Genomic DNA, 12,784 nt, shown 5'->3' with positions numbered 1-12,784 from the left:
TTATCTGCAATATTTCATTTTCAGGTTTCTGTTTCATTAGTTATGGTCCTGTTTTACAAAGATCGTACATATTATCACTTATATAACTTTTACCGAGAAATAACACTTTCTCCGCTTATTCAACAACGGTTGTTTTGAAAGATTAAAAAGGTCGATTAGTTATTTAAAACATCGTCAACAATTGCCAATTATTTAGTAGTTTTTTCTTAAATTGGAAATATCGACACAATACTGCTCGCCACTAGTAGGGTGCGACGTGAGCGGCAGTGCGTCCCGCCCGCCCTTTTCCCCCCTTGCTCGTATAAAACCGCCGAGCGCCACGCGCGCGGCGTTTAATGTACCGGTGTCGCAGTATAGTTGGACGTACCCGCAACTCAGAAGCCACGCGTAATCAATTGTGAAAGTGTTCTAACGCGATTTCTACATAGTGAGAGTCTACCAACGAATTACTATCACCCTTAAAAACCTTAAGTTAGTGCACGCGGTGGGATCGATTTGAGAATTAAAGAGAGCAGGGTTCAATGGAAGCGAGGTTCGTGACTTGCCGGAGCTTCCAGCAGATAAAGCCGCCAGAGAAGAGCCTCGCGTCACAGCCGACCGTGAAGGGGCTCTTGTCTCGCTTCGGCAGCCAGGCCCAGGCACTGTTCGCGCCGAAGAAGCCGCGCTTCGGCTCGTCGGTGGCCATACACAAGCTTCGGGAGACCAAGTGGTTTAAGCACGATGAACAGAATATCCTGTGTGCTGTGCTCGAGACTGGCTTCGTGCTGGAGGTGCGAGCGGAAGACCCATTGCCGCCGGACTCTGCGCTCTCTCCAGACTATCACATGTATGCCATCGCAATGTGGAAGAAGGGTAAAGGTAAGTGACGGTGGCTGTAAAACTATATTCCTAGGCAGGTAGCCTTGAGTCATCGTAATTTATCGCTTATGTGCGATAAGGTACGTCGACGCGGGGGCGTACTGCAACACTGAACCACTAAATAACTTCGCTTCGAGTCGCACGCTGTTGCGGTCATTTGCGATGTGAATAACATTATGTTATTCATGAGGCGTACGCGACGGCGTGCTCGTTCGCGCCTTTTAATGAGTTAAGAGCAATAAATAGCTAACCGATTACTAACAGCCGTGACCCGGCCTAGGGAAATTTCTATAAACATATCGCAACCTATTTAGTGAATTTATACTAAGGTTTTAAACACGAGGCTACGCAAATATTTTTTTATGAAAAGCTATAACCTGGAATAAAAACATATTTTTCTTTTATTTAACAGAAAAAACAAAGAACCCGGAACAGATAGAGGTGTACACTGTGCAACAGAAAGGTGTGCGCAAACGTGTTATCAAGACCACTCTGAGTGCCTTCTGGAAGAAAGACTCCGTCATACGAATCAACAACGTGGACGATAAACAGGAGACCCCAAACAGCGAAAAAGACATAAGGGCAAAGGTAATTTTTATAGAAAACCACCGAAAAGTTTCCAATTCTCATCGATTTATTCCCAATTTTCTCAATCGACGTAATTGCGGGTACAATAAAATAAAATACATTACGTAGTGGAATTCTTTCGAAATTGCCAGAACAAATAATTGTTTAATTTCGTACAAAGCGAGACATGTCAATACTTAGTTAACGTAACGGATTTAAGATTGCAAATACCCCAATAGTGCAAACTACATTGTTTAATAAACATTTCTTTCTTGTTCCGCGCACATTCTAATCCTTTGAATTGTTTAGTGTAAGCGATTGGTTTAGCGGACGACCTCGGTTATTATGCAAATGCATATTGCTTCACATAGTCATTGTCTGGAAGTTTGTCTGATTTATTTATTAGATACTACCTTTGAATTTTTGCAATTCCAATATTCTAATATCTTAAGCGTATATTAACATAAATACTTGCAAATCCTCGAATAGACATTCTTATCGTGTTGCCTTTCGTAACCGCGTCCAATAGGTCTTTAGTCTTTTGAAACTGTTAGCCTTCCCTCTGTAGGTCAACGATCGAATTGGAAACCTCTCATTTCAGATAGCCTCATGGGGCTTTCGTTTTTTGGAAAGTGACAGTGGAACGGCTACTAAGGAGCTTCTCCTGATTGCAGCTTGACATGGCCACTAAATCCAGATTCGAGAGGAACTGGCACAACACTCTACATTTTGTCCATTGGTGCCGCTATGGGGAGACGCCTCAAGAGGCTCGCATGAGACAGGTAAATATATGACTTAATTTCTAGAACGTTCAATTGTTAAAATTATGCACGATTATTATCATGTTTTCTGTTCTAGAATTTACGTTTGCATTGTTTAAACTATTGCATGTCTTTCTGATCATTACTTAAGCTGTCTTTACAAGAGCATTGCTCAATTTATTTCTATATATTGATATCTTTATATTTTTTTAAATTTAATAAAAAATAAATATGATTTCTGGCCGTGTAGAAACTACAATTTAAAAAGGAATGAATTTGTACTGACAGTGTTACGTAAACATTCGATTTTTAAATTCATAATTTTCGACAGTTGCTTATTTTTCAAGCTTTTTGTTATCGTTTCCGCTATTGTATGAAGTTAAATGTATGAAAGTTGGGCTTGTTCATAAACTGAGAACTTTGGGGGACGTCGATTTACTGTCATCGTGGGAGTCATGTACCATATTGCATGGGCCGACGGTTGGACTCAAGACTAGAAAAAAAAAACAGAGATCGCACAACGTAGAAATTTTGTTACAGATCAGCTTAACGACGTCGAAAACACCTATGATCATCATCTTTTGATGGTCGTAGCGGCGCTATGGACCCAATCTGCCGGCTACCTTTACAATACCGGTGAGGTTTTTCTTTTAAAACGTGTACCCCAAGTTCAGAGGTTTAATGTTGTCCTATTGTGTTATCTTTTGTGTGTCTATTGCTAACTCGTAAGTCTATACTCACGTGTTGAGTCGGCACCTACAAAACGTGACTAAGGCTTATTACACATCGGAATTTTATTCTTAACTGATATAAAATTAATTTATTTTAAAACTTGTTCGGTTACATTTATTTGTAATATAATAGAAATGTGTGACGACAAACATTTGACGTAAAGATTATGTAAATAACATTATATTTATATAACCTTGCGTACTAATGCATTAAGAGTCTGTATTACTATTTATCCTCTGCACTGAATTATACGAACTGCCAACTAATATAAACGGCTTTTAAAAAAATAAAAAATATTTTTTTTATAACAATAAATTGTAGACAGCCAGTACTTTTTATCAAAATTAGTTCATTGCCTTGATATTACGTACAGTTTGGAGTTTAAAATGTCGTTAAATAAAAAAAAACATTTGGTAAAAAACTTGCACAAATATCGTGAGAAAAATTCGACAAATGTCATTAATTCGATATTGTTAACCTTATTATACAAAAACGGAGTATTTTTATAAAGCTGTTGCAAGTTAATTAAATTAATATCTTTAACTGATTAATTTACACATAAGGCGTTATTTTTGAGCAACTATTCAAACTTGTGTATTTTATAAATTTTTACTTTATAAATGTTATGAAACGTAACTTCGCATAACATTGATATTCAAAAATTTATCAAGAACTTTGTACTTACCGTATTATGTTTATTCATCATCATCATCAGCTCACTATACGTCCCCACCGAGGGTCTCTGAGCCTACCCTAAGTTAGGGGTGATTAGGCCATAGTCAACTATGCTGGCACAGTGCGGGTTGACTTCACACATATCATTGAATTTCTTGTCAGACACGTGTAGGTTGAATCACGATGTTTTCCTTCACCGTAAGAACGTCTGATAAATGTACATATGTGAATCGGAAATCGAAAAACACTTTGGTATATGACGGGATTCGAACTCAGGACTTGCAAATTGCAAGTAAAATGCTTGACCCCTGAGCTACCGACGCTCTATTATGTTTATTACAAACATAATTATCTTATCAGTTCCAAGAAGTATGTCTATAAATAATTCAGACTCCAGTTTGAACCCTGGCGCAAGGTCAAAGATAAATTGGGTTAATTGATACCAGACCCGGAGTGACTGCATAGGAACATATTAAAATGTTAAAACACTCATTCATTATTAATAATAAAAGTGTGATAAAGCGATTCATAAATACCACTATGTCAATTGTCCGATATGTTTTTATCTGTCAATATCCAAGTCGGGTATTTCCAGCTTAAATACAGTTTTAAGTAAATATGCTTATATTATAGTATAGCAATTAGTCGACTGCGTAATATCGTATTAATTAATTTATATTATGAATTTATATAATTATAGATTTAGATTTGTTTTTTTATCCGGATACAATAGCCCATCTTGGAAACTATTAAACGAGAAAAAAATCACGGCCAAAGCAAAAGTCATTTTATCGTGTTTTTTTTTTTAATTTTATAAAGCTTTATGTAACTTGAATGCAAGAAGTAAAATTCGTGCTGTAAAATTAATTATAATAGCTTAAAAAGCCTCTTTTTACCTTAAAGTATTCTGTTGGTAATACAGTTATCTTCACATTTTTTGCGATATTAAGTAAAAATGTCTGACAGAAAGTACATTTTTTTTTGTTATTAGCTTACATATATAATAACTTACATATTCTTTACAATAAATCCTCTTTGTTACAGATAAGCGAGTCGCTGAAATGGGGCAACATTGGCATGAACATGGGCGTAATGCTCGTAAGTCAAAGCAACGCCAGGGCTAAGGCAAAGTCTGTCTGAGTGTTGCCATCCAGCGGCAACGCCGCTGGCTCGTGCTACGCCTGCTTCTGGTCACCCCGGAACATAGACAATGTATAAATTGTTTTTTTTTTAAATTCCATCACCGGGTGTGATTGAATCGATTATACGGTATCGATTTTTTTACCGATAGGACCGAGTTGATATCGAGTGACGTATTTTATCTGTTTCAGTTCTCAATGTTCATTCAATGTTTAATCATTTTGCTATAACTTGAAATTTTTGTTGCTCTAAAAAAATTTGATTAAAATCGATTTTTATAATTGTTTTTAATCGCTCGAATACAATTAAAACTTGGTCCTTTCGTTTCGTTATTCTAGTACTTGATACTGATTTTTGCTACATTAGATTTCTGTAAAATCATGACTAAACTGCCGTAATATTTAATTTTTGTACTTGAAATGCATTTTGTGTCTGTTTTTAATAATACAGTGTACCATTTAGGTTCTATGCTCAATCACAGATAAAATTTTAACGTAGAATTTATCAAAAATAAATTTGGATTGTATTTTAATTCTTAATTTTCAAATAGAAGCTTTAATTTTGATTAGACCAAAATTTTATGAATACATTCCTGAGATTTTAATGATGCGAGGCGACTAATGATTCTGTGAATATCTTATAGCTTAGTTTATAACATGTTAAAGTCTATGGAAATAAAAATTCTATTTATCATTGTTTCTGATTAATAAGACTGTTCTGATTTTGTACGGGAGTGAGATGGGACTATGGAGAATTCACTCGTATTCCAGTAATTTCTACTGGAAAGATTTGAATCCAGTTTTTCATAGTCTTCGTGTGTCGAGTATTTCTAAGTATTGCTAATTTATATAAAATGTTGAAAACGAGTTATTTCCGATTGTTGTGAGAGTATTGTACGTATAAGATTTCAATGTTCTATTTATATGGAAGCATTTTTGTATTAATAAACTGATTACGTAATCGATAAAAAATGAATTTTATTTAAATACCCAAAGGAACAACAAACAGCATCCTAAACACATTTGCCGGCGCTCAGTGTCCGCCGGCATGATGATGGCTGACATGGCAGAGACTAAACGCAGAGACCAAAATAGAGCGAGCTAATGACGCACTGTGGACATCCTCTACCCTGCTATAAGGATACGGACATAGAACATAAATCAAAATAAGACTATGATTCAAGTGCGGTTCCAAAATTCTGTTCTAAAAGATGATTACAAAAAAGTAATAATTTAAAAACATAGGAAGGCAATTCAATATAAGATCTATTAGATATTTTTAGTAAGATTAAGTCAAGCTGCGTCAAAATGACGTGCGTTAAAGTAACGCATTCGCGTTCGAAACACGAGAAAGTGTGTAGAGGGGGATCTTAATCTTATCTTCTACATTTATATATTTTTATAATAATATAGATGCAATGTGCATGTAATATTACAACATAAATATATTGTCCTCTAGATAGAGTTAATTCCCGACCACTATCTATATGACATGTTATTGCCAATTACGTAATATTTATAAACATAATATATTGATCGATAAAAATATTCGTGGAATCATTTTATTGAAGACTTAAATAAACGACATTTTTTTATACCTAGATCGTAACATTTACGTTTCTGACAGAAATATAATGATAAAATACCCTTTAGTAGTTTTAAATTTTGATCATAATACAGTTAAGTCATCTTTCCACTAAACCGCTTGCTGGTAGAAAAGGGAGTTTAAGCTATGACTTACCTCTCTTAGCAGTCCAAACAGCATATCAGTAGAAAGGGAGCGTTCGTGAGCCTCGTCCATGATGATGGCGCAGTAGTTGTCCAGGTCGGGCTCCCTGAGACCCTCACGCAGCAGGATGCCGTCCGTCATGTACTTGATCACAGTCTTGGGTGAGGTGCAGTCCTCGAAACGGATCGCGTAACCCACCTCCTCGCCTGATCGCAACATCGAAATACATCGCTCAGTATATTTCATGTACAATTCTTAGTTCTGTATTTAAAATTGGAATTTATCAGATTTAATGCTATAAATCTTAGATATAATACGTAAAAAATCTAAAGTTCATCTTATTAATATTATGAAGGCAAATGTTTGGATGTATGGATGGATATTTATTAGAAGGTAGAATACATGTAGAATTGTCTACAAGACAGATAGCAAACTTAATAATCTTTTTTAAAATTCAACGCTGTCAAAGTCACGGGCCTACTATGAATAAGTCGGTCCTTCAAGTCGGATGTCCATAGATATAGTTCTAAAAATAACCTTAGAAATAGTCCATATCGTTCGAGATATTGGTGTAAGTCATCGAGATAAGAAAACATACCCAGTTTGCATCCCATCTCGTCGGCGACTCGTTTAGCGACGGACATGGCGGCGACGCGGCGCGGCTGCGTGCAGCCCACAGTCCCGCGCGCGCTGTACCCCTCCTCGTGCAGGTACTGCGTCAGCTGCGTCGTCTTCCCGCTGCCCGTCTCTCCTGCACGCGCACACACACACACACATTCTAGCACCTAGATTCCCCTTAAGTAAGCTAGGAATTCATCTAATATTCAATACGAGAAATCTAGTTTTAACTTCTTGTGATTTATAAATATTTAAAAGTAAAAAGTAATCTATCATCATCAGCTCACTATACGTCACCACCGAGGGGCTCGGGGCCTACCCTAAGTTACGGGTGATTAGGCCATAGTCAACCACGCTGGCCCAGTGCGGGTTGGTTGACTATGTCTTTGCATCTCTTTTCAGATATGTGCAGCATCACGAAGTTTTCTTCACAGTAACAACGTCGGAAATGTACATATGTAAATCGCTAGTCGAAATAAAAAAAATGTAACTGACCGACAATGATGATGACACTATTCTCCCTGATGACCTGCATGAGGTCCTCGCGCACCGCGAACACGGGCAGGTAGCGGCGCTGCTCACCTATAGTCTTCTTCTTCACGAAATCCGACTTAGATTCCGGCTCCTGTCCTTCTGTTGCATATTGCATATTATATGTATATGTTTATTTGCTTTCAATTTAAACATACTCTGTTATATGTTACCTTTATCCATATGTTCAGCATATTTGTAGGCCTGTCTTGTCGGACCATCGTCTATCTCTTCTTTCTCTTTCTGTATGCCCATTATGTTACCTGTTACATAATGTTTATTTAAACATTAAATATATTTCATTTACATATGTTATTAATTGAAAGAAATGTGTACACAATCTTAATATTACTAATGTAAATTCCAATATTTAGATGTATGTGTCCGGAGGCCTAATTTAGTCCTCTTTCCCTTCCCACCTGTTCTTATAAGGAAAGCATGGGAGGTGGAAGTGGACTTTCCGGATGAGAGGATGCATGGGAAGGGAAAATATTTTCTGTCTGTGCATCCTCTCCTCCGTCGATTAAAGATAGGCAACGCATACGCGATTGCGTATGTCTATGGGCAACGGTCACTTCGCTATTTCAGCGATTTCAGTTGGCCGCTCGTTCGTTTGCCACCTTATGATATAAAAAAATGTTTATTAAAAGGTATCTCCGTAATGGATCAACAGACTATTCTGAAATTTGCACACACAAGGGCCCTTATGTTTTATGTCATTTTGCGCAGACGGAGTCGCGGGCGACCGCTAGTAAAAATACAGAACCGATTTTATAATTTCTTTTGTCTATCGAAAGAGAAATAATACTCAAGATGAGATAGATTTCTATTATTTGAGTAACAAATCTTACCAATTTTAGTGCCTTCCAATTTCCAATGTTTCTTCTGCGCTCTCTTCCTCTCTTTCTGTTCTCTGAATGCTTTCACCAGAGCTGAACCTTTACGTGCATTGATCGCCATGTCTGATGTCGGATCTTTCACCTTTAAGTTACATAAAAGGTTTAATTATAAGTCTAGACTAAGCCTAGACTCCTAGACCTAGGGGGGGGGGGAATTTATATTCAATTATTCGAAGTATTTTTTTATATCTATTATGTATTCTTTAGGTATGGAGGGGGGAGGATTCAGTTAAAACCAAAACAATGGCACGATCCACAAACAATATTATTCCAAGACCCTAAAGCAACATACATTTTCAAAACTTTAGCGATTTAAAGACTTAGATGCCTAATAAGGCTTACGCAATATCATAAAGGTTTCTACATCGTTGATGTGTAGAATATAAAGTCAGAGTACAACTCACCGGTATAACAGGCTCCGGTTGTTTGGTGAACACAATCCTGCCGTCAAGGAATGGTGGTACTATGTTATGTACCAATAGATGTACACGGTCAACACTTTCCTGCAATTATATACATTATATGTATTCAAAATAAAGCCTTTACACAGTAAACAATATTATAAAAAAACCATAAAGGTAACTTATGGTAGGCTCCGAGCCCCTCAGCGGGGATGTATGAGCTGATGATGTGAACTAAAAGGTTCTTTATATGAAAACCTGTACTTTATCAATAGAAAACTATAATTACTAAGGTGCTAAGTAAATACAGTTGCAGTGTTGGTGTAGGGCGAGGTGGGGGTAAGCACCCAGGGCACCTAGTATAAGGCGCCTGTGGTGCTTCCTAAGGTACCTTATTTTTGGCAGATTTTAACCGACACTAAAAAGGGGGCGCCCAAAAATGCCTCCCTGGGCGCCGGACATGCTAAAACTGGCCTTGAGTAAATATTTCAAAATTACCTAAGAAGTAAAAAAAAATGATTTTTAATAGAATTTTTACCCGTTAAGTTAGTCGCTTAATAAGTAAATTGCTTAGAATAGACAGTTTAATGAGTTGATAGTTCAGTTATTTGACAGCTAAGTTTAGTATAAGTTGAGTTGGTACTTATATGGTTTTAATAGTTGAGTTGCTTGATACTAAGAATGTTAATTATTGTATCTCACCTCATCCATATCACTATTGAGATTAACAGCATGCACCACACCGCTGGTCAGCATCCTGTTGCGTTCCCATAGCTCATTGTCTCTGTCAATCTGCTGTCTTGCAGCTGACACTTTGCGGTTGCGACGCTTTTCAATCTGTTCCTCTTTACGCGCTATGTATTCCGAACTTGTTCCAGCGAATGGATCTGATTCGTCTGTTTCTCCTGAAAGATTCAAGATTCTATGTGGTAGATCCCACAACAACACTATTTGTGGGGTTCACTAATAGGTCAGGTCCACCGGTGAAATACCATGATCACACAGAAGACACACCTCAAGTGGAAGATATTCCGCATACAGTCTGATGAGTGCGGGTGCCTGAGGGCTCATTTTAATTGTTTACTCTTTCCCATGCGGTTCTTATAAATAAAGGATGGAAGTTATGCAACCCATACTGGGCCACTTGACTCTGGTCTAATCACCCTTAACTTAGAGTAGGTTAGATAATAAAAAAAATGTTTTACCTTCTCCCATGTTGTACCATGCTCGGTCCAGTTTCTTTTCAACCTCCTCCCAGTCCGGATCGTCTATGTCAACTACACGCCGCGATGACGCCCATCTGGAGTGTTTAATTTAAATACATATATTAGTTTTTATTAAAAATTTAGTCTCATAAGCTTTGTTTTCAAAAGTCTACTCAGTCTCCTCTTAATGACTAGCTCTATAACTAGATGGCGTTTTTATCTATATTTAAATAAATACTTAAATGACTACAACTTTGTCCTTGCCTTGGTCTATGGTCACACAAACATAAAGATATAGTAATGGAAACTTTGTACAATATATCCACAAACCTTAAAAAGTGTACAGAGAAAAATAATTACAATTTCACAATATTTTGAAATAAGATTTGTATTGAAAAGGAATTTTAATATAAGGACAAGTAACTTTTACTTGATTTATTTTAATGAGTAAACATAGTCATTGTCATAAAAGGAAATTAACTTACTTATGTGGTGTTGCTCTGGATGAGTATTCATATAATTTTCCTTTATTATCTCTCAACGGTCTTCCCCGTTCACTATGTTGTGATCTATCTCCAGAACTCGAATCTCGAGGTAACGGTGTAGGGAAGTCCCAACTGGATTTCCTGACTGCACCTTTCGGGTCATCATCATCATCATCCCATGCTGTTTTATCCGTTGGTTTGAGGACTTTAAGACTGAAAAAAGTCAATAAAAAGGCTATAAGTTTTATTTAGTACACAATCACTTCCAGCAAAGCATGGAAATGACTCAAAAACAAAGTTTTTTAAAAACATAAACTATAAGCATGCACTGTGATGTAAACAGGAATTCAACTTACTTTGGAGTTCTAGGTTCATCTTTGAATCTTGGTTCATAATAACTTCGTCTTGAACTACCCCTTTCTGAGTCTCTTCTATCTCTATCCTTCTCTCTCCTGTCAGAGTCCCTATCTCTATTTTTGCCTTTCCTATAGTCTTCATCTCTTCTCCTGTCTCTGTCACGATCTCTTCTATCATAGCGGTTCGAATAGGAGCGATCATCATCATCTCTTGATCTCAATTTCTGTTCCTCTTTTGTTGAATAGTGGACACCCTTTTCTTTAGTTTCTCTTTCTTTTCTGCAAAGGAATATTACAGTTTTAGAATTATTTGTACTTCAATTTGTTTTACTAGAGTTATTTCATATTATTTTGCTTTATCACATTTTGAACTCTCATAGTGGCTCTATTCTTATTAATTGGAAGGAGATCTAGTTTAGCTAGCTCTATGCCTAGTGAAATGTAATAAAAATTGAAATATGATAATATTTACTTTTGTAAACGTTCCAGCATCCGTTCTCGTGCTTGTTCAGATAATCCACCTGTATATGTTGGGGTTTCCTCATTGTGCTTTCTATATTTACGTCCCTTAACACCTGTTGAGTCGCTTGAGTCTTCACTTTCTTCCGATTCGTTCTCCTCTGTTTGGAACGATATTAATCTGTTTTGCTTCCTTTTTGCCGCTGCAAGTTTGTCTAACCCTAACAAGGAAGGCTTGGCAAATTGAAATTCCTGCGGTTTGTCTTTCTTTTTAATTATTAAGCCCCCTGGTGCATCACCAGACGTGCCTGCTAAACGATGTAAACTTTCATCCCCGTCTTCCATTGTTATATTATTTTAGTAGATAATTTTAACAAGTTAAAATATACAATTTAAGTAGAACTATACTTTTAGAACACTTTTAAACAACTTTAAATAGAAAATCTTGTTAGGAATCTACGTTATTTTCACATAGAAAACTACACAAAAACATTGTCTCAAAACAACGTTGAAGTTGATGACAAAAACTGTCAATTAACTGTCACCTGTCACGCGACTTTTAATAAAGTTGTTATTTTATATACTCTTTGGTTGACAGTGGCAAAAAAGTCAGTTGGAAAATTATTGCCAGCTTATCTGCAATAGTATTATAATAAAAGAGTATTTCAAGTGTTTTTGTTGCGTTAAGGAAAATCTAGAAAGAATTAGCAGAATTTTTAGTGGATCCGTTTTTGTGATAGCCAGTTTCAAAATTATCGTTCTTTCTTAAAATATTGCACCTACGATTTTTACCTTTAGGGACAGTTTTTCAACAATACAACCACTAAATCAAATCCCAAAATAAATGACAATTACACTAACCTAACCATAATATTATATACTTAGTCCAAACTTTCACAATGTTTTATTTGTTCGTATTTGTAGATCACAAGATCAACCTTAGACCTTTGTTTAGTTTTAAAAACGAAAAGAAAAAACGTTTCCAGAACTGAAAAACTGCCAAAATTCAAGCAAAGAAAACACCGAGCACTGTGCATAATGAATGCACACTATTTCAACCGATCTCACCTTTGTCTACGAAAAAATGGAACACCATCCAAATTAAACATGTATGTGTACACAGTTGCATTGTTAGGAATCTTATTTTTTATATTCCGTAACTTTGAAGCTGTTTCGGGTAGCTTACTTATGCACGATTTTTTTGTATTCCAGTGGGTGGCATATTTTAGTATAACTAGGAATATTTGTAGAGTTCCAAATATCACAAATTATGGTATTATTCTAACGCGACATTTGTTAGTGACAGTAAACGCAATTAGTAATATCAAACAATGTCGTGTCGCGTCACTTACACGTGGCATGTGGTGAA

The 12,784-nt window shown here is 36.4% G+C and overlaps 2 protein-coding genes across 5 annotated transcripts; one reads left to right on the top strand and one right to left on the bottom strand.

Annotated features, from left to right (window-relative positions):
* Positions 1-323: 323 nt before the first annotated feature.
* Positions 324-5,697, top strand: l(1)G0469 (lethal (1) G0469 NlpC/P60 domain-containing protein). 3 transcript variants are annotated; one of them, XM_013316796.1, is made up of 4 exons: positions 324-858; positions 1,271-1,446; positions 2,100-2,207; positions 4,638-5,697. In XM_013316796.1, the coding sequence occupies exons 1-4, from the start codon at positions 522-524 to the stop codon at positions 4,731-4,733; spliced, it is 717 nt and encodes a 238-aa protein (XP_013172250.1). In that variant the 5' UTR covers positions 324-521; the 3' UTR covers positions 4,734-5,697.
* Positions 5,698-6,428: 731 nt separating this feature from the next.
* Positions 6,429-11,926, bottom strand: LOC106121241 (pre-mRNA-splicing factor ATP-dependent RNA helicase PRP16). Of its 2 annotated transcripts, none has more exons than XM_013316794.1 (11): positions 11,429-11,926; positions 10,957-11,235; positions 10,601-10,813; positions 10,116-10,210; positions 9,613-9,815; positions 8,914-9,012; positions 8,462-8,591; positions 7,784-7,873; positions 7,575-7,712; positions 7,060-7,212; positions 6,429-6,667 (listed from the first exon to the last, which is right to left on the bottom strand). In XM_013316794.1, exons 1-11 carry the CDS (start codon positions 11,758-11,760, stop codon positions 6,429-6,431), a joined length of 1,971 nt encoding a protein of 656 aa, XP_013172248.1. In that variant the 5' UTR covers positions 11,761-11,926. The 2 variants fall into 2 exon arrangements, with proteins under 2 accessions (XP_013172248.1, XP_013172249.1); XM_013316795.1 differs by having other exon boundaries at positions 7,575-7,709.
* Positions 11,927-12,784: the final 858 nt, after the last annotated feature.

The sequence above is a fragment of the Papilio xuthus genome, unplaced genomic scaffold, assembly GCF_000836235.2.
Source record: "Papilio xuthus unplaced genomic scaffold, Pxut_1.1 DF826945.1, whole genome shotgun sequence".
Classification (NCBI taxonomy): Eukaryota; Metazoa; Arthropoda; class Insecta; order Lepidoptera; family Papilionidae; genus Papilio; species Papilio xuthus.
Note: the sequence above shows the minus strand (reverse complement) of the source record. Positions and strands in the feature narration are given on the sequence as shown.